The following is a 26,960-nucleotide window of genomic DNA, read 5'->3' as shown; positions in this document are numbered from 1 at the left end:
AAGTCTCCCACAGAAATTCTGAGCCACGCTGCCACTACAGCCGTCGATAACTGCGAAAGTGTCGCCGGTGGAAGTTTTGTGCACGAATTGACCTCTCGATTATGTCTCATAAATGTCCGGCGATCTGAGTGGCCAAATCATTCGCTCGAACTGTTCAGGATGTTCGTCAAACCAATCGCGAACAGTTGTGGCCCGGTGACAGGGCGCACTGTCGTCCACGAATATTCCACCGTTGTTTGTGTACATGAAGTCCGTAAATGGCTGAAAAATCTCACGAAGTGGCCGAAGATAACCATCTCCAGTCAATGCTCGAGTCCATTCCTTGTAAACACAATCCCACTCCGTTGTGGAGGCATCACCAGCTTGTACAGTGGCTTTTCCGCAACTTAGGTCCATGGATTCGTGGGGTCTAAATCACACTCGAACGGTACCATAAGCTTTTACCAACCAAAATCAGGATTCATCTGACCAGGCCACAGTTTTGCAGATACGTAGGGTCCAACAGGTATGGTCACGAGCCCTGGAGAGAAGCCATAGGCGATATCGTGCTGCTAGCAAAGGCACTCCGGTTCCACTTGGAAGTGTTATAGGCGCTGCTGCTGTTGGCCCTCTTATATTGCTTGCAGGCGAGGCAGTCACTTACCGTCTTTTAAAGTCTTCAGATGATCAAGACTAATTACAAAATAATTTAGACAAGATATATTTGAAGTACGAAAAGTGTCAGTTAACTTAAAATAATGAAAAATGTGAAATCATCCAATCGAGTACTAAAAGAAATCCTCTAAATTTCGTTTACACGAGAAATGACACATATTTAAACGTCTTAAATCTGTAAATTCAGCTAAAGACTTATGGTTTACAGTTACGAATAACTTAAATTGGAACGATCACACAGCTAATGTTGTGGGTATAGCAAATCAAAGACTGCGATTTATTGTCAGATCACTTAGAAAGCGAGAAAGTGCATCAAGTCTACTAAAGAGACGGCTTGCACCACGCTTGTCCGCCATTTCATGGAATATTGCTGTGCGGTGTGGGATCCAGCTCATATTCGACTGACGAAGGACACTGAAAAAGTTTGAAGAAGAGAAGCTTGTTCTATAATATCGTGAAAAGTACCACGGACATGATACTTGAATTGGACTGGCAATCATTAAACCAAAGGCCTTAATCATTATGGTTGCATTTTCGGGGAAATTTCAGCCATTAACTTTCTCCTCTGATTACTAAAATATTCTGTTGGTGCCCACTTACATAGGGAGTAATAATATTCGTGATAAAATAAGAAATATAAGAGCTCGCACAAAAACTTTTTAAGTTCGCGTTTTTCGCTCGCCGTTCGAGAGTGGAACGATAGAGAAAAAGTTTGAAGGTGGTTCGATGAACCGTCTCCCTGGCATTGTATTGTGAATTGCAGAGTAATCACGGAGATGTAATGTAGTTGTAGACATCAGACATATAGACACAGATAAATTTCGGAACTCAGTTAACAAAAGAATCACCATTTTGTCCATCAGTGGAAACTTTATGCAACAGTTGTGTAGTATGTATCTGAAGTATCATACTGCGTTGCCTAGAACACACCGAATGAATACAAGTGGATATCCAATGGTCGCAACCTTTTCAACGTTCATTTCTCATTCTTCTTCGGGAAAATATGGGTTACTCGTATTAGTATTCTTCTGAAAAGACCTGCACTAAAACTAAAAATTATTAAAACAAGTAACAGTTCTAAACGCACGTCATGTTCTGAGATATTTCCTCGTTTTTAAATATGTGATAGTGACTTTAGAGTATGGCAATTTTCAATAAAAATAAATTCTCTGCCGTGGCCCACTAGAAAATGTGTGAGGCTGCGGCAAGATGAATCAGATTATTAGATAATTATTTTTTTAAACTGAGGATGTCGTTGATAGCACAAATGATGTTTACATTGAGATACATCAGTTAAGTCATTGTCAACGAAAAGTCTTTTACGAGCAAGTTGCAGCATTATCACATGAATCCCTTATAGTGGATCTTTGCTTCTTACCGGTAATGCAGTTTCCTCGCATCTTAGACATCGATGCTGATGCTTATAGTTGACCTTTGTTGATAGTTACATGTTGGCTGATTGTAGATGGGCTTCGAATTAGATCCCATGTTGCAACTGCTACGAGATATTTTATGTTTTTTTATATTAAAGGGCACTATCAAGGACCACTTATTTTGCGCATCAATTAGAATGATGCTGCTGTGCCTTGAAGGCTTCAAATTTAACGTTACATACAGTTCGTTCTATCAAAAACAGCTGTGAAAATTTTTCTTGTCAAAAACCCAGTCAAACATAGAAATGTCTTGAAAATTCCTAAAATCTAGCGAAGCATAAATTATGATGAGTAACTGTTTGTGTACGTATGTTTGGGTGTGTTCAACGTGTAGATAGTTGGTATACGACTGAAGATAACATAACTGTAAAGGTATCAGTACTGGTAATGACGAGATGATTTTGTTAAATTGTCGTTAAGGCATTTACAACAAAAAAGGCTGTTTCCATATGTCATGCTGAACAACTGAAGGAGGTATAAAAAAGGCTTTCATTCCGTCAAGTGGCCGTTAAAAGTAACATTCATCTATGGAATCAAATTCTATTTCATGCTTAACATAGTAGGGTGAAAGAAGAAAATCCCCAAAGTACTTCGTGCACTCTGTAACTGTCCCTACACACCCAAGAAGACGGCAGTGTTTTAAGAAGTTCTTTTGTGAAACTCGTAAATTTGACCTTCTTTGAAGGCAGAAGCGCCGATAGTGACGATACTTGCTTGTTTTTTGCCACCGCATTACATAGAGCCGTCAGCTTGAGGCTACAGCGTAGTGTACTGTTCCATGTGCTACATTTTTTCGGAAAATGAAATGCGTATGCCCTTGTCTGTTTGTACACGGATTATGTATTTTGCCTTTGCTTTTTTGGCAAAGTACCGAAAATTGTCACTGTTGAGCTACCTTGGTAAAACATTTGTGTTAAAGGTAAAGTCTGTGGAGCTCGTTGGTAGCACACCGCTTCTTGTACACGTCGACCACGGCGCTCGGGGTCACAGCACCAAGTTGCGGCACCTGAAGATGGGCGTATAAGATTCCGAAACCGGTCGTGTGTTAAAAGAACATTACAACCTCTGGGAAATTGATAGAAATGTGCGAGGCAGACGAAGTACTGTATGCTGAAAGCAAAAATAGAATAACCATACGCAAGAACTATAAGAAAATTGCGGAGGTCATTAATAGTGAAGCGTGGCCAGGTTGTATCCCTCAGGGTGTAAAGAAGAAAATCTACAATTTTTGTTGAAATAAAAATGTTTCCTAATGGTTGCAGTATTTACTAAATACTTATATGCATTCAGTTATTCTTCCTTCAGTGCTTTATAAATAGCTTCAAACATTTGTGTTACTAGAATGAGATTTTCACTCTGCAGCGGAGTGTGCGCTGATATGAAACTTCCTGGCAGATTAAAACTGTGTGCCCGACCGAGACTCGAACTCGGGACCTTTGCCTTTCGCGGGCAAGTGCTCTACCAACTGAGCTACCGAAGCACGACTCACGCCCGGTACTCACAGCTTTACTTCTGCCAGTATCTCGTCTCCTACCTTCCAAACTTTACAGAAGCTCTCCTGCGAACCTTGCAGAACTAGCACTCCTGAAAGAAAGGATATAGCGGAGACTTGGCTTAGCCACAGCCTGGGGGATGTTTCCAGAATGAGATTTTCACTCTGCTGCGGAGTGTGCGCTGACATGAAACTTCCTGGCAGATTAAAACTGTGTGCCCGACCGAGACTCGAAATCGGGACCTTTGCCTTTCGCGGGCAAGTGCTCTACCAACTGAGCTACCGAAGCACGACTCACGCCCGGTACTCACAGCTTTACTTCTGCCAGTATCTCGTCTCCTACCTTCCAAACTTTACAGAAGCTCTCCTGCGAACCTTGAAGAACTAGCACTCCTGAAACAAAGGATATAGCGGAGACATGGCTTAGCCACAGCCTGGGGGATGTTTCCAGAATGAGATTTTCACTCTGCAGTGGAGTGTGCGCTGATATGAAACTTCCTGGCAGATTAAAACTGTGTGCCCGACCGAGAATCGAACTCGGGACCTTTGCCTTTCGCGGGCAAGAGCTCTACCAACTGAGCTACCGAAGCACGACTCACGCCCGGTACTCACAGCTTTACTTCTGCCAGTATCTCGTCTCCTATCTTCCAAACTTTACAGAAGCTCTCCTGCGAACCTTGCAGAACTAGCACTCCTGAAAGAAAGGATGTAGCGGAGACATGGCTTAGCCACAGCCTGGGGGATGTTTCCAGAATGAGATTTTCACTCTGCAGCGGAGTGTGCGCTGATATGAAACTTCCTGGCAGATTAAAACTGTGTGCCCGACCGAGACTCGAACTCGGGACCTTTGCCTTTTGCGGGCAAGTGCTCTACCAACTGAGCTACCGAAGCACGACTCACGCCCGGTACTCACAGCTTTACTTCTGCCAGTATCTCGTCTCCTACCTTCCAAACTTTACAGAAGCTCTCCTGCGAACCTTGCAGAACTAGCACTCCTGAAAGAAAGGATATAGCGGAGACATGGCTTAGCCACAGCCTGGGGGATGTTTCCAGAATGAGATTTTCACTCTGCAGCGGAGTGTGCGCTGATATGAAACTTCCTGGCAGATTAAAACTGTGTGCCCGACCGAGACTCGAACTCGGGACCTTTGCCTTTCGCGGGCAAGTGCTCTACCAACTGAGCTACCGAAGCACGACTCACGCCCGGTACTCACAGCTTTACTTCTGCCAGTATCTCGTCTCCTACCTTCCAAACTTTACAGAAGCTCTCCTGCGAACCTTGCAGAACTAGCACTCCTGAAAGAAAGGATATAGCGGAGACATGGCTTAGCCACAGCCTGGGGGATGTTTCCAGAATGAGATTTTCACTCTGCAGTGGAGTGTGCGCTGATATGAAACTTCCTGGCAGATTCAAACTGTGTGCCCGACCGAGACTCGAACTCGGGACCTTTGCCTTTCGCGGGCAAGTGCTCTACCAACTGAGCTACCGAAGCACGACTCACGCCCGGTACTCACAGCTTTACTTCTGCCAGTATCTCGTCTCCTACCTTCCAAACTTCACAGAAGCTCTCCTGCGAACCTTGCAGAACTAGCACTCCTGAAAGAAAGGATATAGCGGAGACATGGCTTAGCCACAGCCTGGGGGATGTTTCCAGAATGAGATTTTCACTCTGCAGCGGAGTGTGCGCTGATATGAAACTTCCTGGCAGATTAAAACTGTGTGCCCGACCGAGACTCGAACTCGGGACCTTTGCCTTTCGCGGGCAAGTGCTCTACCAACTGAGCTACCGAAGCACGACTCACGCCCGGTACTCACAGCTTTACTTCTGCCAGTATCTCGTCTCGTACCTTCCAATCTTCACAGAAGCTCTCCTGCGAACCTTGCAGAACTAGCACTCCTGAAAGAAAGGATATAGCGGAGACATGGCTTAGCCACAGCCTGGGGGATGTTTCCAGAATGAGATTTTCACTCTGCAGCGGAGTGTGCGCTGATATGAAACTTCCTGGCAGATTAAAACTGTGTGCCCGACCGAGACTCGAACTCGGGACCTTTGCCTTTCGCGGGCAAGTGCTCTACCAACTGAGCTACCGAAGCACGACTCACGCCCGGTACTCACAGCTTTACTTCTGCCAGTATCTCGTCTCCTACCTTCCAAACTTTACAGAAGCTCTCCTGCGAACCTTGCAGAACTAGCACTCCTGAAAGAAAGGATATAGCGGAGACATGGCTTAGCCACAGCCTGGGGGATGTTTCCAGAATGAGATTTTCACTCTGCTGCGGAGTGTGCGCTGACATGAAACTTCCTGGCAGATTAAAACTGTGTGCCCGACCGAGACTCGAAATCGGGACCTTTGCCTTTCGCGGGCAAGTGCTCTACCAACTGAGCTACCGAAGCACGACTCACGCCCGGTACTCACAGCTTTACTTCTGCCAGTATCTCGTCTCCTACCTTCCAAACTTTACAGAAGCTCTCCTGCGAACCTTGAAGAACTAGCACTCCTGAAACAAAGGATATAGCGGAGACATGGCTTAGCCACAGCCTGGGGGATGTTTCCAGAATGAGATTTTCACTCTGCAGTGGAGTGTGCGCTGATATGAAACTTCCTGGCAGATTAAAACTGTGTGCCCGACCGAGAATCGAACTCGGGACCTTTGCCTTTCGCGGGCAAGAGCTCTACCAACTGAGCTACCGAAGCACGACTCACGCCCGGTACTCACAGCTTTACTTCTGCCAGTATCTCGTCTCCTATCTTCCAAACTTTACAGAAGCTCTCCTGCGAACCTTGCAGAACTAGCACTCCTGAAAGAAAGGATGTAGCGGAGACATGGCTTAGCCACAGCCTGGGGGATGTTTCCAGAATGAGATTTTCACTCTGCAGCGGAGTGTGCGCTGATATGAAACTTCCTGGCAGATTAAAACTGTGTGCCCGACCGAGACTCGAACTCGGGACCTTTGCCTTTTGCGGGCAAGTGCTCTACCAACTGAGCTACCGAAGCACGACTCACGCCCGGTACTCACAGCTTTACTTCTGCCAGTATCTCGTCTCCTACCTTCCAAACTTTACAGAAGCTCTCCTGCGAACCTTGCAGAACTAGCACTCCTGAAAGAAAGGATATAGCGGAGACATGGCTTAGCCACAGCCTGGGGGATGTTTCCAGAATGAGATTTTCACTCTGCAGCGGAGTGTGCGCTGATATGAAACTTCCTGGCAGATTAAAACTGTGTGCCCGACCGAGACTCGAACTCGGGACCTTTGCCTTTCGCGGGCAAGTGCTCTACCAACTGAGCTACCGAAGCACGACTCACGCCCGGTACTCACAGCTTTACTTCTGCCAGTATCTCGTCTCCTACCTTCCAAACTTTACAGAAGCTCTCCTGCGAACCTTGCAGAACTAGCACTCCTGAAAGAAAGGATATAGCGGAGACATGGCTTAGCCACAGCCTGGGGGATGTTTCCAGAATGAGATTTTCACTCTGCAGTGGAGTGTGCGCTGATATGAAACTTCCTGGCAGATTCAAACTGTGTGCCCGACCGAGACTCGAACTCGGGACCTTTGCCTTTCGCGGGCAAGTGCTCTACCAACTGAGCTACCGAAGCACGACTCACGCCCGGTACTCACAGCTTTACTTCTGCCAGTATCTCGTCTCCTACCTTCCAAACTTCACAGAAGCTCTCCTGCGAACCTTGCAGAACTAGCACTCCTGAAAGAAAGGATATAGCGGAGACATGGCTTAGCCACAGCCTGGGGGATGTTTCCAGAATGAGATTTTCACTCTGCAGCGGAGTGTGCGCTGATATGAAACTTCCTGGCAGATTAAAACTGTGTGCCCGACCGAGACTCGAACTCGGGACCTTTGCCTTTCGCGGGCAAGTGCTCTACCAACTGAGCTACCGAAGCACGACTCACGCCCGGTACTCACAGCTTTACTTCTGCCAGTATCTCGTCTCGTACCTTCCAATCTTCACAGAAGCTCTCCTGCGAACCTTGCAGAACTAGCACTCCTGAAAGAAAGGATATAGCGGAGACATGGCTTAGCCACAGCCTGGGGGATGTTTCCAGAATGAGATTTTCACTCTGCAGCGGAGTGTGCGCTGATATGAAACTTCCTGGCAGATTAAAACTGTGTGCCCGACCGAGACTCGAACTCGGGACCTTTGCCTTTCGCGGGCAAGTGCTCTACCAACTGAGCTACCGAAGCACGACTCACGCCCGGTACTCACAGCTTTACTTCTGCCAGTATCTCGTCTCCTACCTTCCAAACTTTACAGAAGCTCTCCTGCAAACCTTGCAGAACTAGCACTCCTGAAAGAAAGGATATAGCGGAGACATGGCTTAGCCACAGCCTGGGGGATGTTTCCAGAATGAGATTTTCACTCTGCAGCGGAGTGTGCGCTGATATGAAACTTCCTGGCAGATTAAAACTGTGTGCCCGACCGAGACTCGAACTCGGGACCTTTGCCTTTCGCGGGCAAGTGCTCTACCAACTGAGCTACCGAAGCACGACTCACGCCCGGTACTCACAGCTTTACTTCTGCCAGTATCTCGTCTCCTACCTTCCAAACTTTACAGAAGCTCTCCTGCGAACCTTGCAGAACTAGCACTCCTGAAAGAAAGGATATAGTGGAGACATGGCTTAGCCACAGCCTGGGGGATGTTTCCAGAATGAGATTTTCACTCTGCAGCGGAGTGTGCGCTGATATGAAACTTCCTAGCAGATTAAAACTGTGTGCCCGACCGAGACTCGAGCTCGGGACCTTTGCCTTTCGCGGGCAATTGCTCTACCAACTGAGCTACCGAAGCACGACTCACGCACGGTACTCACAGCTTTACTTCTGCCAGTATCTCGTCTCCTACCTTCCAAACTTTACAGAAGCTCTCCTGCGAACCTTGCAGAACTAGCACTCCTGAAAGAAAGGATATAGCGGAAACATGGCTTAGCCACAGCCTGGGGGATGTTTCCAGATTGAGATTTTCACTCTGCAGCGGAGTGTGCGCTGATATGAAACTTCCTGGCGGATTAAAACTGTGTGCCCGACCGAGACTCGAACTCGGGACCTTTGCCTTTCGCGTGCAAGTGCTCTACCAACTGAGCTACCGAAGCACGACTCACGCCCGGTACTCACAGCTTTACTTCTGCCAGTATCTCGTCTCCTACCTTCCAAACTTTACAGAAGCTCTCCTGCGAACCTTGCAGAACTAGCACTCCTGAAAGAAAGGATATAGCGGAGACATGGCTTAGCCACAGCCTGGGGGATGTTTCCAGAATGAGATTTTCACTCTGCAGCAGAGTGTGCGCTGATATGAAACTTCCTGGCAGATTAAAACTGTGTGCCCGACCGAGACTCGGACTTGGGACCTTTGCCTTTCGCGGGCAAGTGCTCTACCAACTGAGCTACCGAAGCACGACTCACGCCTGGTGCTCACAGCTTTACTTCTGCCAGTATCTCGTCTCCTACCTTCCAAACTTTACAGAAGCTCTCCTGCGAACCTTGCAGAACTAGCACTCCTGAAAGAAAGGATATAGTGGAGACATGGCTTAGCCACAGCCTGGGGGATGTTTACAGAATGAGATTTTCACTCTGCAGCGGAGTGTGCGCTGATATGAAACTTCCTGGCAGATTAAAACTGTGTGCCCGACCGAGACTCGAACTCGGGACCTTTGCCTTTTGCCCTTGTTAGTTCTTCAAGGTTCGCAGGAGAACTTCTGTAAAGTTTGGAAGGTAGGAGACGAGATACTGGTAGAAGTAAAGCTGTGAGTACCGGGCGTGAGTCGTGCTTCGGTAGCTCAGTTGGTAGAGCACTTGCCCGCGAAAGGCAAAGGTCCCGAGTTCGAGTCTCGGTCGGGCACACAGTTTTAATCTGCCAGGAAGTTTCATATCAGCGCACACTCCGCTGCAGAGTGAAAATCTCATTCTGGAAACATCCCCCAGGCTGTGGCTAAGCCATGTCTCCGCTATATCCTTTCTTTCAGGAGTGCTAGTTCTGCAAGGTTCGCAGGAGAGCGTCTGTAAAGTTTGGAAGGTAGGAGACGAGATACTGGCAGAAGTAAAGCTGTGAGTACCGAGCGTGAGTCGTGCTTCGGTAGCTCAGTGGGTAGAGCACTTGCCCGCAAAAGGCAAAGGTCCCGAGTTCGAGTCTCGGTCGGGCACACAGTTTTAATCTGCCAGGAAGTTTCATATCAGCGCACACTCCGCTGCAGAGTGAAAATCTCATTCTGTAAACATCCCCCAGGCTGTGGCTAAGCCATGTCTCCGCTATATCCTTTCTTTCAGGAGTGCTACTTCTGCAAGGTTCGCAGGAGAGCTTCTGTAAAGTTTGGAAGGTAGGAGACGAGATACTGGCAGAAGTAAAGCTGTGAGTACCGGGCGTGAGTCGTGCTTCGGTAGCTCTGTTGGTAGAGCTCTTGCCCGCGAAAGGCAAAGGTCCTGAGTTCGAGTCTCGGTCGGGCACAGAGTTTTAATCTGCCAGGAAGTTTCATATCAGCGCACACTCCGCTGCAGAGTGAAAATCTCATTCTGGAAACATCCCCCAGGCTGTGGCTAAGCCATGTCTCCGCTATATCCTTTCTTTCAGGAGTGCTAGTTCTGCAAGGTTCGCAGGAGAGCTTCTGTAAAGTTTGGAAGGTAGGAGACGAGATACTGGCAGAAGTAAAGCTGTGAGTACCGGGCGTGAGTCGTGCTTCGGTAGCTCAGTTGGTAGAGCACTTGCCCGCGAAAGGCAAAGGTCCCGAGTTCGAGTCTCGGTCGGGCACACAGTTTTAATCTGCCAGGAAGTTTCATATCAGCGCACACTCCGCTGCAGAGTGAAAATCTCATTCTGGAAACATCCCCCAGGCTGTGGCTAAGCCATGTCTCCGCTATATCCTTTCTTTCAGGAGTGCCAGTTCTGCAAGGTTCGCAGGAGAGCTTCTGTAAAGTTTGGAAGGTAGGAGACGAGATACTGGCAGAAGTAAAGCTGTGAGTACCGGGCGTGGGTCGTGCTTCGGTAGCTTAGTTGGTGGAGCACTTGCCCGCGTAAGGCAAAGGTCCCGAGTTCGAGTCTTGGTCGGGCACACAGTTTTAATCTGCCAGGAAGTTTCATATCAGCGCACACTCCGCTGCAGAGTGAAAATCTCATTCTGGAAACATCCCCCAGGCTGTGGCTAAGCCATGTCTCCGCTATATCCTTTCTTTCAGGAGTGCTAGTTCTGCAAGGTTCGCAGGAGAGCTTCTGTAAAGTTTGGAAGGTAGGAGACGAGATACTGGCAGAAGTAAAGCTGTGAGTACCGGGCGTGAGTCGTGCTTCGGTAGCTCAGTTGGTAGAGCACTTGCCCGCGAAAGGCAAAGGTCCCGAGTTCGAGTCTCGGTCGGGCACACAGTTTTAATCTGCCAGGAAGTTTCATTTGTGTTACTATTTTTGTCAATTTTCACTGCGGTATTTGAGGGCTGTAGTGTAAACTAGAGCACATCTCCCCTGTCGCAAGAATTCGCAATATTACTGTGAGTCTGTCTTTTGCGGATGTAGATGAGTCACTTTACTGAGTACGTATTGAAATGTACTCTCCTTTATTAGCATGTAGCTAATTTCCATACGGCTTTATGTTCTCAGCCTCCAGCTTCCGTTAAGAAATTTTGTTAAATGCTTTTATTATCTCGGCGTGAAGCCCATGGCTTCAACTAAGCATGCTTTCTTTTCATGTTTTTCTGCTCCTCTTCCAAATACGAACATAATGCAATCTTAATACACAACTGTAGGGCATAATAATAACTTTTTGTCTGCCATTCTGACACTTTGACGAAATATTGAATGAGAGCATAAAACTACCTTTTTTTCGGCACGTCAAACATCTTTGTCCAATATTTGATCAGATTTCTTTGTCCAATAAATTTGATTGTGTAATAGCCCTCTTATCCGCGGGAAAGGTTCTCAAACTGACAGCATGGTGAGTGGACATGGGGTCAACCTTGGCGGACTGAAACGATAAAAAATCCCCACTCGTATACACGATTGAACGCGCGATCTCTCGGAATTGTGTCCAGCACTCTACTTGCCAGACCATCGCGCCAACTAAAAAATTTGTGAGAGTACTCCAGTTAGCTACCTTACCACATTTTACGAAGGAACAGTTAGTTCGGGGAATAACTGAATTCAATGGAGTCTTTGAGCTTCATATCTTATAAAACTACTTTGAACATAAAAAATTTCTGCAATTGCTCTACATTTTTTATAAGAGAGCAGCATATCCATTATTCCTCTGCAACGTAACCCACTTACAGATATACGTGAAAACGTTGTAATATAACAGAATAATAGAAACACCTGGCATACAGTTTTTTTCTGAGGGACAACGTTATCTCCTAAGTTAAATATATATTTGAAAAACACTACTGTTTATTTCCGTCATATGTAATTAGTAGGAGCGTGTATTGGAGTCCAACGGCTGTATCTATGCGCGTAGTGCATTTCCCCGCCAAGATATCCCCGTATCTCCATGCCTAACGATATGACGTGATGTACCATGTCAAGAGCGTGTGAAAGAATGGGCGTTTTTCTTTGCACTGTAACCTTCCGAAATTTGGCATTTCCCGTTCGTGGCATACCACCTGTTGCACTTTGTGAGATAAGATCAAGATAACTGTGATAATTCGATAAATGCTGTGATATATAAGCTGTAGCCTCCACTCGTTATCCATAGTAGCTACACTCGCTTAGAATCGTCGAAAGCTCGGACGAGTTTCCGACATGAATCTACGAGGTGAGTTACATCAATAGCTTATTCTACCGTCTCCATTTGTTTCCTGCTTTTCTCTTTCAAAGGATTTCCAATACAAATATGTTAGATATACACTAGGGATCTTCTCTATACCAGGTACGTTTCTGTTTATGATTATGAGCGATTCCCAAGTGTATTGTCACAGGGAATAGGGTGCAACGTTTTCATCTCGTCGGAAAGTTTACCACTTGTGATTTGCAGATTTTTTGATTCGTTATTGTAAGTACAGCAAAATTCAGTTAATTGAAAGGCGAATGAACAATCAGGACAAGGTCAGATAGAATTTATGGGTTCATTGCTTATAGTCACAAATTTAAAACTTACTGAGCTCTCAGTGGATGTATTATGATTGATACCACTCGGTTTAGTTTCTTATTCTACTGTGCCGGTATTTGACAGAAGTTTTTCCGGTATCTTGAAAATCATTTATTTCCTTCGTTCACGAAAACATGATTTTGTCCAGATGAGTCAAACAAGGCACTATTCTGGGACAGAATTTCACTGTTAGTAAATGTTATGCAGTACACCTTTACGTTTTAAATAAAAATCGCTTTTCTCTGGCACCAAGCTTTGACTTGTAGTTCGATATTAATAGCATAACACTTTCCACATAGAACTTATGTAATTTCCTTGTGTAATTGTGCTCCTGACTCGAATGTAAATTTTTTATATAATTCTCTGCTCAACCAGTTCGATAGGAATTCTACCATAATGTATGTTACCATGTGTTAACTTGTTTTACAAACACTTCATTATATTCAGTCAAGATCGTTATTCTTATATGTGTTGTTTAGTAGGTATAGCTGTTTCGTAGGTTTTCCAAAAGAGTTGTCTAACCCTCATTTGCACATGTTAGATATACACAAGGGATCTTCTCTATCTTTTGACAGATGTTTTTCTGGTATCTTGAAAATCATTTATTTCCTTCGTTCACGAAAACATGATTTTGTTCAGATGGGTCAAACAAGGCACTACCCTGGGACAGAATTTGACTGTTAATAAATGTTATGCAGTACACCTTTACTGTTTCTTTAGCTAATAGTACCTGAAGAGGGCTACTGGACGTGTCTTTGAAGTAATGTACACGAAAGTGGTTTTATCACTGTTGTGAAAGTCACGAAAATAGTACTGAAAGGCTTTACTCCTAACCGCTCAGAAAATAAACGACTATCCCAATGCTCTCACCCCAGTTGCTGCACCTCTTTACCCCGAATCATGAGGTAAAGTTAGGAAAAGTATACACATTCTTTAATTGTGTACAGGGATTCAACAGCCGAAATTATTGTTGTTCTTATGGTCTTCAGTCCGTAGACTGCTTTGACGGAGCTCAGTGTGTTACTCTATCCTGTGCCTGCGTCTTCATCTGCTAATAACTACTGCAGCCTGCAACCTTCTGAATCTGCTTGCTACATCATTTGTTGGTCTCAACCTACGATTTCCCCCCACCCACCCCCACCATTCCCCCCGCCCCCCTAGTACAAAATTTAAGATCCCTCGATGTCCCAGAAAGTGTCCTATCAAGTCCCTTTTTCTAGTCAGGTTGAGCCACAGATTTCTTTTCTCCATTTTTCTAATTAGTTACGAGACCTATCCATCTAACCTTTAGCATTCTTCTGTAGTGTGACGTTTTGCGAGCTTCTATTCTCTTCTTGTATGAAATACTTATAGCCGTTTATCGACCATGTTGCACTTCCATACATGGCTACAACCCAAACAAATATATGCACGAAAGATTTCCCAACACTTAAATCTTAATTCCGTTTTCCGTGTCTTGCTTTTGTCAACATTCATCTCGAATCCTCCTTTCAAGACACTGTCGATTCCGTTCAACTGCTCTTCCAAGTCCTTTGCTGTATCTCACAGAATTACATTGTCACAGTCACACCATAGTTTTCATTTTTTTCTCCCTGCTTCACTCCCTTATCAAACACTGCTTCACTTCCATGGCCCTTGGCCCTTGTAATTGCCGTTCGGTATCTGTAAATTTTGTCATTTTGTAAATAGCGTTTTACTGCCTTCGGAATTTGAAGGAGAATACTCCAGTCAACATCGTGAAAAGCTTTTTCTAAGCTTACAAGTTCAAAATTACTATCAATGAAAAAAAATTCCTAATTTAGCAGGCCGTTCTGGAAGACCAGTATCCTATTTATGTTCAAATTAGTGTTTAACTCAGGGCTAGACACGTCTTGGCCAGGACCACGTTGTCTTCAATATTCTCATATCAGCAACGATTTCATTCATCTCATTGCATGTAACTGCTGTTTTTCCTAATCCATGTGTACATTGCCGTGTTATTTACATGATGTGTGTGGAAAAATGTTTCAAGGCTGAAACGAATGAGCTAATTAACCGTGATTGCTACATTGCTGCATGTAGTACTGTTTCTTTCACATGGTTACTTTATTTCCACAAAGGTTGATTGTGAATTTTCTTTAAAGGTAGTACATCATTCGAGAAAACAAGGCATTCATTTTACGAGAGCTTCACTGGACTTCTTCTGTAATATTTAGAATTCAGTGGCTGCTTTTGTACTACATCACTGGTCAAACTTGTGGTTCACTCAGTACATCAGTATCTACTTAAGTCGAATGAGATGACTGTAGCTATAAAATGATATAGAAAGCCTCCAGTTCGGTATTCATAAAAAACATATGGGTGCCGATTGTTTTTGCAGTAAATGAGTATTCTCTGCTTACAAAAAATTAAATGTTGTCGTTGCTTGCTCCGTTGTGGGTTAGTCAACATTAGGCGTAGACCCAATAATCGCAAAATTTTCTAGTTTCTGAATCGATCGAAGCCACGGAATCAGGAGTGACAGTTATTCCTTTTAATGACAGACGTAAAACATTTCATGGTGTAATCTAAAAGTCCGTAATTACGGCTGTGGACTATCCAGTTGTTCCAAAGCCGTAGGACGCAGGAAAAAGATAGAAATTGGCTATCCCGTTCTCACGAAGTATATATCCTACCTTGCCGGCTATTTGAGTAAATTCATACTTAGGGTTGTTGTATTATTTAAACCAATGAGTAGAATGTAGAGGATTGTGTACTGCACTAGGTTTCCTATTTGCTGCACTACCCATGTTAGTTTCTTTTATTTTCCTTATTCTCTTTTGTATATATACTCTCGCCGAGGATTAATATTTCAGTTTACAATCATGGAAGGTACAGAACTGCATCTTAATCACAGTTTTTTTTCATTACGACATTCTGACCTGCATTAGTTTCAAATGCATGATGCACTGTATGAAATTCATAATTTTGAAAGTATTTGATGGTATTACATAGCCGTACGAATACTGCAGTTATAATTTTTTGAAGATTCTTGGGCTTTTACCTTAAAATATGAAACGTTTGGCCTGGTTTTGCCCCGCTTTCTTGTTAGGAACATCTGACGTAACAGACGACTCCGATATGAAACCGTATTCAACAGTGCTGGCTGTAAGGATCTCTTGTAAATCTGAGCCTCAAGACATCGAGTAACGTAATTGTTATAGTTATGTTACTGCCGTTGGCGGACAGTAAAGGTAATGGGAGTATTACGACCCTTTACTGAAAGCTTTTAACTGACAAATGCCGATATAAATGGCTAAACTTTTAAGAATGACAATGACAGCAATATCATACCACTGTTCATAACGGATTTAAAGTTCACTTTAAGTTACAACAAGAGCCCGAATTTCTTTATTTTAGATGTATCACTCTCCACACTCTTCAAACTGATCTAGAAGCTCAACCGGCATTGGTGTATAACAGTGAGTGATCACAGAGGAAACAGTAGTTTTCCCCGCCTTCCTCGCGTGTAATATACCCTGGACTTCGATCGCTTTAAAACGATCTGTCTAATGCGAAAGTTGTCTTGGAACGATCTTGATTTTTCGATTACAAACATAAGGAGGAAAAATAAGATTATTTGTACTTTACATTACCTATAACTATCAGAAAATGTTACACTGCTTCTCACCATGAACTTGAGACGTTGGATTGCAGTCAGGTTGTCACATGTTTAGCTTTCAGCGAAAGCCTTCTCTAGAAAGCAAAACACACAAGCACACATACACATTCATTCACACAAGCTAGCACGACTCAAGCACACTAGAGCGCCACATCCGTCAACTCGGACCAGCAAAAACGGTTCTAGCTGCCGCACATGGCGGCCACATGTGAGTGAAGCGTTTTAGGTTGTGTAAATGAATTCGTGTGTATGTGTGTATTTACATTTTTGGAGAAGGCTTTGGCTTAATGCTAAATGCGTAACAATTTTTTTCGTTACGCCTGTCTGCAAATCACCAGTTCATCTTTACAGTGAGAAGCAATCCATCCTTTCCCTTATACTGTTCATATTCCCACTAGGAGATTCTATGACTATCAGATAAGCGTACAACTGTTCCTCAAAGCGTTGGGTACCGGGAGGTTGTGGTCTCAGAAAATAGCCGAAAAATATTTCCGGGTTTGTAAGATACACTACTTTAGCAAGTAAATGTTGCAACAGCCTGGTAAGAATTAGATGTTCAGTCATGTCATTCAGTGTTACATAACTGGATTTTACTACATTTCATAAAAAAAATATTGAATTGTGTGTAACGACGTGAATTTAAACACGATGAATAGTAACTCAGCAATTGGCATGATTCGCATTTGCATCAACAAACACGTTTCCAAACTTTCTCACGGACTTGATCTCGGGTTCACAGCGAAACACAAACGACAGGTCATTCTTTTTCTGCAAGAGAAATATATAATAGGATTAACATAGCGTTAGAGTTGATATTTTTGTAATGGGAAGAGTAATTCAATGTGCTATCTTCGAATACAGCCTGACGAGTTAGTTTGGCAACGAAATAAAACTTCTTCCTGACGGAAAAGTACATGACTCTACACACAAAAAAGTCCATTCGTACAGTCATTACAATAACATAAATGTTTCCCAGTAAAGAAAAGAAACCTCTCGTCAACCGCACGTCATCCTCCACCAGCTTTTGTCCTTTGTAGAGGGCAAGTGTATCATGAGAAATCTTGTTGGGACTCCAGAATTAAAACATACAACTCCAGTAGTTTTCCAGTGTACTATGGAGCCATGGTCATGGAATTTTTTGTTTAAAGAAAATGATCTGTTATCGCTTCATTGAAACCATACACAAACTGTATCATTCGTTCTAGGAATGTACGGAGAAATAATTACCAATAAGTATTTATAAACCAAGAAGGACGTCAGGCGTAGGGTGTAATATGGGCATAGGGTATTATCCATTTTGTTTAAGTTTCTTTCCATCTATTTATTAAAATTAGCAAAAAATTCACTTCTGTGTTAGGACAATAAATAAAGTGGCAACCAGTATAACAGCAGAGGGCAAAAAATATTGGTTTAGCACCCAAAGGCCCCTACAATTCCAGTATGATATTCTATTTGAGTCCAACTATGGAAAATTTAGTCTTATGTGTGAAGTAAGCTGTCAGTTTATATTAAATTTTAACAAACAGAATGTCTGTAAGCAAAAGATAATTAATGTTGACACTTCTTCTATTTCAGCAAGTGTATTAACGACCGTGTTAGTCGTAATTGCTACTGCTGCCGTCCGTGCATCACCTGTAGGGGACTGTCCGCCAGTAGATCCAGTAGACCACACAGACCATCTACCAGACAGCAAAAACTGTTCACTTTTCTACAAATGTGATCACGCAGCTCCTGTACTGTTTGAATGTCCTGATGGGTTGCACTTCAACCCTACACTGGAAGTCTGTGACTGGCCAGATAGTGCAGGTTGCACAGGTGGATCAGCATCAACTCCAGCATCAAGCTCAACAGCTAAGCCTCCTCCACCTGGAGACTGTCCAGCTGTCGGCACATGCCCAATAAATGAAGATGAGACTTCTATTGCTAAGCACCTTCCACATGCCTCAAACTGCAGTCAGTTCTGCAAATGTGACCATGGGAAACCCGTGACGTTCGACTGCCCTGCTGGACTCCACTTCAACCCTACTCTGGAGGTATGTGACTGGCCAGAAGATGCAGGTTGCACAGGTGGATCAGAATCAACTCCAGCATCAAGCTCAACAGCTAAGCCTCCTCCACCAGGAGACTGTCCAGCTGTCGGCACATGCCCAATATATGAAGATGAGACTTCAATTGCTAAGCACCTTCCACATGCCTCAAACTGCAGTCAGTTCTGCAAATGTGACCATGGGAAACCCGTGACGTTCGACTGCCCTGCTGGGCTCCACTTCAACCCTACTCTGGAGGTATGTGACTGGCCAGAAGATGCAGGTTGCACAGGTGGATCAGAATCAACTCCAGCATCAAGCTCAACAGCTAAGCCTCCTCCACCAGGAGACTGTCCAGCTGTCGGCACATGCCCAATATATGAAGATGAGACTTCTATTGCTAAGCACCTTCCACATGCCACAAACTGCAGTCAGTTCTGCAAATGTGACCATGGGAAACCCGTGACGTTCGACTGCCCTGCTGGACTCCACTTCAACCCTACTCTGGAGGTATGTGACTGGCCAGAAGATGCAGGTTGCGCAGGTGGATCAGAATCAACTCCAGCATCAAGCTCAACAGCTAAGCCTCCTCCACCAGGAGACTGTCCAGCTGTCGGCACATGCCCAATATATGAAGATGAGACTTCTATTGCTAAGCACCTTCCACATGCCTCAAACTGCAGTCAGTTCTGCAAATGTGACCATGGGAAACCCGTGACGTTCGACTGCCCTGCTGGACTCCACTTCAACCCTACTCTGGAGGTATGTGACTGGCCAGAAGATGCAGGTTGTACAGGTGGATCAGCATCAACTCCAGCATCAAGCTCAACAGCTAAGCCTCCTCCACCAGGAGACTGTCCAGCTGTCGGCACATGCCCAATATATGAAGATGAGACTTCAATTGCTAAGCACCTTCCACATGCCTCAAACTGCAGTCAGTTCTGCAAATGTGACCATGGGAAACCCGTGACGTTCGACTGCCCTGCTGGACTCCACTTCAACCCTACTCTGGAGGTATGTGACTGGCCAGAAGATGCAGGTTGCACAGGTGGATCAGCATCAACTCCAGAATCAAGCTCAACAGCTAAGCCTCCTCCACCAGGAGAATGTCCAGCTGTCGGCACATGCCCAATATATGAAGATGAGACTTCAATTGCTAAGCACCTTCCACATGCCTCAAACTGCAGTCAGTTCTGCAAATGTGACCATGGGAAACCCGTGACGTTTGACTGCCCTGCTGGACTCCACTTCAACCCTACTCTGGAAGTATGTGACTGGCCATACCGTGCTGGCTGCGCAAGTAAATCAGGATCAACCGTAGCATCTAGCTCATCTACAGCTTGACCAACAAGTATGCCTCTACAGATGGTCCAACATCAGCTACACCAACTACTGCAGAACCAAAGAGCTCCATAGGGTCAGGTGATCAAGACCCCTACAAGTCAATGGGATCATGTCGTGCTTATGATCTAGTCCTTATTGCCCAGTATCTTGCATATAAAACCAACAGTACTGTATATTGTAGACGATGTAGCAATAATCTGGATATGTCTGGGTGACTGCATTTGTGTGTAAAACTACAGGATTTTGATTGGCCTTCTTGTACTGGTTGTGAATCACAGAAAAGTGCATTTATATATTTGAACTGTATATTATGTTAAAAATTTTTATGCTAATGTGATTATGTATTGTACACATTCCTTTCAGAACGCATAATAAAGTCATATGTTTAATGCTAATAAACTCCCTCTTCATTGGCATGGACGCAACACGCCAGATATATACAAATATGTCTGTAGATCAACTGAAATGTGCTATAAATTTTTGCTTTTATACCGATATCATAATCAGCATTCATAACCGAAAGTATCCACTAAATTAGCATCCATCTCTATAGGCTCCTAAAGACTACACCTTTGTTATCGTATTAATACCCACGTTATATATGTATGCTTCTCCTACATTCATTCTCATAACTTCGTAAAGTATTTGGACATATAAACATCATACAAGCTGATCTTCTCAGAACAAGTAATATATCTCGAGTGCAGGTTTATTTTAGCATTCCGAAAGCGAACATTTCATGATTAGTCTTAATGGTTCTGTATGTAACTTATATTCAGTCATTAAAATGTCATTATGTAATTCAACCATCTGTCAAGTCCTTCTCGCAGTATTGTGTGCCCAATTCATCTTCATCTACTTTCTCTTCCCTTTCTATAATATGGAATATCCCTTGATCTATCGTCCATATATTTCTACCACATTTTAGCTTTCCCTTCTTTGCATATGATATTCATATAACTGCTTCTCTTGACTATTGCTGTAAGTGGTACGTGGATTTCCCCTAGTTATATGTACCTGTATAGACTTCACTTTACTTAGTGACTCAAGCTTAGCCATTGCATTCCTCCTGCCAATCTCATTTTCCGATGTCTGTATTCCCGCTCACCTGCTTCACTTGGTGTACTTTTATATTTTCCCCTTTCATCAGTTAAATTCAGCATCTCCTCTCATATCCATGGATTTCTACTATGCCTTGTCTTTTACATCTTTGATCCTCAGTAATGCATGACACTTTTACAGAAGTAGGAGGCGATGTTTCGTAAACTGTTGAAATGTAAAATTATTTTGAAAAATTACTTAATAACCTAGACTGTGCTCACATATAAAGATTAATATTTATTAACTAGACTAGTTTTACGTGCTGATGCAATTATCCTCAGATCTACAAAATAGCACAAAACACTTAAGTCCGCCTTAGAAAAAGCTTTTTTACGAAGTAATCTTAAAGCTTAATATGTTTGCACAAAACACTAATGCCAAGAACCTTACGTAGTATAGACAGTAAAAATGTCACCATCTAATGTACAGGAAGAATATAAAAGGTAAATATCGTACAAAGGTGAATAAAAGGCAACCTCTCAGAATTATAGCACCCGAAGAAGTTTTTTACATGTACAACAGGCACAGGTTAAATAAAAGTTTATATACCAGTAAAAATCATATTATGCAATAAATTCCATTTGCATAGGTGGCAAATTTGGTGAAAAAATTTGTAGTTGTAACAGCACAATAAAAATGAGACATGTTCTATACCTCCAAGAACACGAATCAGATAAATGCACCGGTAAGAAAAGTCATGATATACTGCATAATATCGTGTCAGACCTCCTTTAGGCCGGCATAATGCAGCAGCTCAACATGGCACGGACTCAACAAGTCGTTGGGCATACTGCCGCTGTAGCCAACCTTAATTAAGGACCGGTGATGGATTTTGTACACTAAAGCCCTGTCGATTACGTCCACCTCTTCCTGTAAGCCATTCAAGGGTCATCAATGGAGCACTGAGGATGGGTATTATTTTCAATTTTATTTTTCTGTGTGAGATGTTTTCAGTCAGGGCAGGACTGCAGCTATCAGTTGGGCAATAAATTTTATTGTGTACAACTCTGCTTTGGCGTCCTCTTTGAACATAGGAACGGATATGATTTGGTGCACCATTCAGTGGAAAGTTGCTTGGTTTTGTGTTACTGGGTGCTGTGACCAGGAAGGTACTATTGTGTCTGTAGGTGCAGTTTTTCTATGAATTCTGATTCAATGCCTCTGTGTACTGATATCAGCGGTGAGATCTATGAAATTTATGGGTTCCATACCAATTTACTTTGAAAACAGGGTATTTTTCTGTTGGGTGTTTAAGTTTGTTTTCGTTAAGGTGACCAATACTGTAGTTAGTTTATTAGATGGAGCAGTGAATGGAGATAAAAATGAATGGATGGATATATCTTACTTATGTAGTTTAGTAAGCCCATACAGTCTGAAAGGAACTGGATTCATATTAGTTAATAGCTTCGATTCAAAATCAGAAAATATTGTTTTGCATGAACTATTTACACATTTAATATCATATCTAAATAATTTAGTGGGGCCAATAGGAAAGCATTAACTTTTCCACAAGATCAGGCTTCTACAAAAGTAAAATATTAATGCCTTTATGTGATTTTGTGACAATGGTCCCTTGCTTGTGTAATTTCTTTTGATGGTTTCGATGGTGCGAATATCAGTAGCCTGTGGAGTAATACACTCAAATGTTCTTCCTGTTTTTAGGGCATAAGTAACTAGATATTTTGTTTTAATGTCTTTAGTTAAAGCTTATTCTGTATCTTCTTTCATCACATTTAATTGCTTTTCTGATAGAGGATGGAATGGAGAGTATTAAAAACCTTTCTAAAGCACCTTCTGTTCATTTGTCGAAATGACAAAGTCCCACAGGCTAGTTATATGTTGGGAAAGCCTTTGTTTGCAATTTAGGATTATTAGGTGGATCCACAGCACTAAACACAGGTAACTCCTTGTTCTGTAACAAGAATATATCATGAAGATAAACCCAAACATACTGATAAACGTCACCATCAAAAACATCAAAATCATATCGATGCAACTTCGATGCAGCAGTTACATCTATCGCTTTTAGATGAGTAGAGTTAGGTTAACTGGCTCACTTTTTAAAAATTTGTCATAATCATCATCTATGTAACTCAATAACATCAGGTTTCATAGGAAATGTGAGTTATATTTTTTCTTTACAATGTGGTGCCCAAGGAATCCGTATTACATTCTATTTCTGTGAAATCTGAGGCAACTAACTAACTTTGAAAGTGATCACTTCACCTAACTGGGCCTAGCTAGTAAGGTTAACTGGTCTAGGCAATAAAATCAGAGGAAATGTATTAAATATACTTACTTTTAATTTTAAAACATTGTAAAAGTTTATTGCAGCAACATTCAGTTGTAAGCTGTTGATGAATGAAATAGAACTATTAGAAATTTTAAATAAAAACAGTGTTAGCAAATACGATATTCACCTAAAATGTACACTGAAATGAATCTGTGACGTAAGTATCGAAAGGGATGAGAAAGTTTTGTAACAATATCAACAGCAGTAACATATGCATTATCATCTGTTATAGAACATCTGTTGGAAGGTATGTGCCACTTGAGCATCAGATTGAAGAGACTTCTCAAACTCACCAACAAAATTGAAACTGAGTCTTTTCTTAGTCCATACAATTTAACAGTTATGAAGTCAACAGTTTTAGTTTTTGAAAAATCGTCATCTTCCTCAATGTCTTTGTCCAAAGAACAGCCAGATTTTTCTAATACCAAGTGATTGTTTTCATCTGGCAATCAATCCCGATCTTATGGAAAACGTTTCTTTAATTATTTTTCTTTGATTCTCTGGCAGAAGTTCAGTCTTTCATGTGGGCCTCTGCAGATGAACTTGTAACAATAAAAGATTCTTCTTTCTTTCGCCAATGCCAATCTCCTTTTTAGGGACCACAATGTGGATATGGAAGCAAGACTTCAGAACACACAAATTATCCTGCTTGGAGTTCTTGGTCCTGAGGACAAGAAGGAATGTGATTACCAACAAAAGTATTAGATGTAGAAAGCACTGAATCAGTAGCAGACATAGGAGAAGATGCCAGAAATAATGCTGAAATTGTAATAGCAACTTTCTGAAACAATTTTAATTCTTAGATGGCTGAAAAGTCTGGTCTGTCACAGATGAACACAAACAATGTTTCATTGCTGAGAAACATTACTCCTGTGTCTTTGAAACCTTTGCTGATATTCGAGGGAGCGAAAACAGATGAAAATGTTTCAGTAGGCCTCATATGTCACAGATAAGAAGTGTCTGACCAGGATGATTTAGTAGCTACCTGATGCAAGCTGTGTTGCAATAGGACTAGAAAGGCCCATAAAAGGCAACATCGGGTGGTTGCATTTTTTACTGCATTGTGGTGATATCAATAACAAAATTCGTGGCACAGGAAAGTAAGAAATTATGATTTATATAAAGAGATCTAAAGTACATTTTATCACAATTACTGTACCGAATGATGTAAAATATTTGTGAAATTAAGAAGATCTATAAATTATAAAAGTAAAGAATTATATTGGAGTTAACTGAATCATACTCTAACAGCTATGGTGTCCAGTTAACCTAACCACATATTTCTTTCTTTCTAAGACACTGAAAAACTGTTTAACTAAGGTTAATCACAAATATATCAATCTGTTGTGCAGAGATAACACTTCGAGCTGTTATGATGTATTTAGCTTCCCTAAAATTGTTACTGAACTGACAAACAATCGATAAACAAAATGAGCAGTAAAACATTTCAAACCTCTAATTTAGCAATTAGTAACTTAATTGGTTTGGGCTGAAGAGTTTCTTGAGTTATCTGATGGAAGACACAGGAAACAATATCCATTACAACTTACAACCAAGGTCCAGTTGACTTGACCTTCCCATTAACCTAACTCTATTCGATCATGTTGCAAAGGACGTGATTGCACTTCATTTCTTCCTTTATCCTCTAATACCTTGGGCCTGCTATGAGTTTATTTGCAGAGGCAGATGTTCCTCTTGACTTTACGGTGATGTACAATGGCGCCATTTTACGTTGCAAACACTGTTTGTTAAACCTAATCTGTTGTGTCAACTTTGCTTTGTATCTCAATAGCCTACAATAAAATACCAACCTCTGCACCGTGATGGCAAATTTTTCAAGTTCTTCTGTCACTTCTTGGCAGAACAGCATAATAATAAATTAAAAGAACTATAGTGCATATGTTCTAAAAGATTAATCTATACAGTTAACCATTTTTTGCCAACAAAGCCATAGACAGACTTAAACTGATTATTATTGGCAATGAAGTTACAGTGTTTGTAAACAACATTGAAAAACATGGTAGTCTTCTAGGTTGAGACACAAACACACAATGGACATCACCTTTGATGATGCACTTATAGGTCAATTTAAGAAGTAAGAAGTAGAACAGTAGGAAAATATAAACGTAATAAACAAGGAAAAAAAGAAAACTGAATTCAAAAACTGCCTATGCTACTGTTTACATTAAATAAGCAAACCCAATAAAAGAAAAAGAAAATTAGTACCTCACAAGACTGCTCCAAGATACAGAATCCAGCTAAAAGAACGAATTAACAATTGTGACAGTAGAGTATGTGGAGTACATACGGTCCACTGTACAAACTCCTGTTAACAACTGCTTAACCTAAATTCATTGAATAGCACAGGAAACACTTTGTACAAACCTTGCATAACACCTAACTGGAGTATAAATCAGGAACAGGTTAACTGGAGATGCCAGCCAGGTTAGCTAGTTTATCAGGATACAAAGTTCAGGCTATAGAGGGAATAGCTAGAGAATGAGGCAGAGATAAAGATATTTTATCAGAATTGATTGTGAGATTAAAGAGGAGAATTCGTCCGAATTATTTTGAGGACTAGATGATGGCCAATTTATGTCTAAATTTTGTTTGTTAGGGGAATGAGTATTACGGCTTTAAGTTGTTGTAAGTGAGGTACTCTTGCACACGACTGACAAATTGAGATTGATTCCTAAAATATACTGTTTCCTTGGAGTAATATACATTTGATATCAGTACTTTGTGAATAATATAGCCTACTGTCTTTGTAAACTAGCTGCATAAGATGATAACTTGTGCCAAAATAGTGTCTTTTACCTGGTGTTGTTACAGTCACTGCAGTATTAGAAAGATTTACTTCGTCTTATTTAGCAGACAGTTCCAAAATAGACCCAACCAAATCAAAAATGGACGCCAGCCTCTGTCGCTATTTGTGTTAACATATTTTTCATGTGAGACAAAAATATCGCGATTTTTCGTGTAACAAAATCTTTGATTTAACACTTATGTTCCAAGTTCACTCAGTCAACAGATATCTATAGCACAAAATATTGTTCACTCTTATCTACCATTCTGCAACAATTTTTCATCTTTTAGTGTTAATATTGTCTGCTCTGATAGCTGAATGGTCAGCGTGATGGACTGCTGTCATAAGGAGCTGAGGTTCGATTCCTGGCTGGGTCAGGGAGTTCCTCCACTCAGGGACTGGGTGTTGTGTTGTCTTCATCATCATTTCATCCCCATCTGGCGCGCAGGTCACACAATGTGGCGTCGAATGTAATATGACCTGCACCAAGGCGGCTGGACCTGCCCTGTAAGGGGCCTCCCAGCCAGTTATGTCAAACGAAAAAAAAGTGAAAATATTAACACCATGCGCTCCTTAATGCTGCAGAACAACAGAATTGTCTCTGAGCAACCAATATTCCCATAAACATGTAAACTATTTGTGCTTCCTCATACTAAATTTAACACAGTAGCAATAAGAATAAAGTTAGTACCTTTTCTGTAATAAAAAGGAAAAGAAAAAATGATACTTCCTCAGGTGTAGAATACAGCAGTTGTGTTTCTTAGTTATTAGTATTATCCTCATAAGCACACCCATATTCCTTATAAATAATAGTTACATGTGTGTTATAAGAGGGTTGGTAAATGAAATCTTTAGTTATTGAATCTACATGATCATAGCATGTGGAAGGAGTAGATGGTAAGATACGTTTTTGAATTTCACTTGAACTGTCACACAAATTTTGCACAGAAATTACCTTAACTTTGAAATTGATAAGTTTTAAGTTCTATAGCAATGTGCAAAGGTTCACAGTTGTATTGCAGTTACAATAAGTAATCGAAGAAAAAATAACATTTTCTAAACGAAAATTTAAATTGGTATAAGAGGTCGAAAAACGCAT

At 42.1% G+C, this 26,960-nt stretch overlaps 1 protein-coding gene and 4 non-coding genes across 5 annotated transcripts; 1 reads left to right on the top strand and 4 right to left on the bottom strand.

Moving 5' to 3' along the window:
- Positions 1-4,095: 4,095 nt before the first annotated feature.
- On the bottom strand, positions 4,096-4,170 carry Trnas-cga. The gene has a single exon. It is a non-coding gene; the product is annotated as a tRNA-Ser (tRNA).
- Positions 4,171-4,396: 226 nt separating this feature from the next.
- Trnal-caa lies at positions 4,397-4,471 on the bottom strand. The gene has a single exon. It is a non-coding gene; the product is annotated as a tRNA-Leu (tRNA).
- Positions 4,472-6,202: 1,731 nt separating this feature from the next.
- Positions 6,203-6,277, bottom strand: Trnas-cga. Its single transcript has one exon. It is a non-coding gene; the product is annotated as a tRNA-Ser (tRNA).
- A 226-nt stretch (positions 6,278-6,503) lies between these two features.
- Trnal-caa lies at positions 6,504-6,578 on the bottom strand. The gene has a single exon. It is a non-coding gene; the product is annotated as a tRNA-Leu (tRNA).
- Positions 6,579-12,304: 5,726 nt separating this feature from the next.
- On the top strand, positions 12,305-19,661 carry LOC124788875 (chondroitin proteoglycan-2-like). Its single transcript, XM_047256158.1, has 2 exons — positions 12,305-12,317; positions 17,866-19,661. Exons 1-2 carry the CDS (start codon positions 12,305-12,307, stop codon positions 19,659-19,661), a joined length of 1,809 nt encoding a protein of 602 aa, XP_047112114.1.
- Positions 19,662-26,960: the final 7,299 nt, after the last annotated feature.

Source organism: Schistocerca piceifrons, chromosome 3, assembly GCF_021461385.2.
Source record: "Schistocerca piceifrons isolate TAMUIC-IGC-003096 chromosome 3, iqSchPice1.1, whole genome shotgun sequence".
NCBI lineage: Eukaryota > Metazoa > Arthropoda > Insecta > Orthoptera > Acrididae > Schistocerca > Schistocerca piceifrons.
This window is presented reverse-complemented; position numbering and strand designations above follow the sequence as displayed.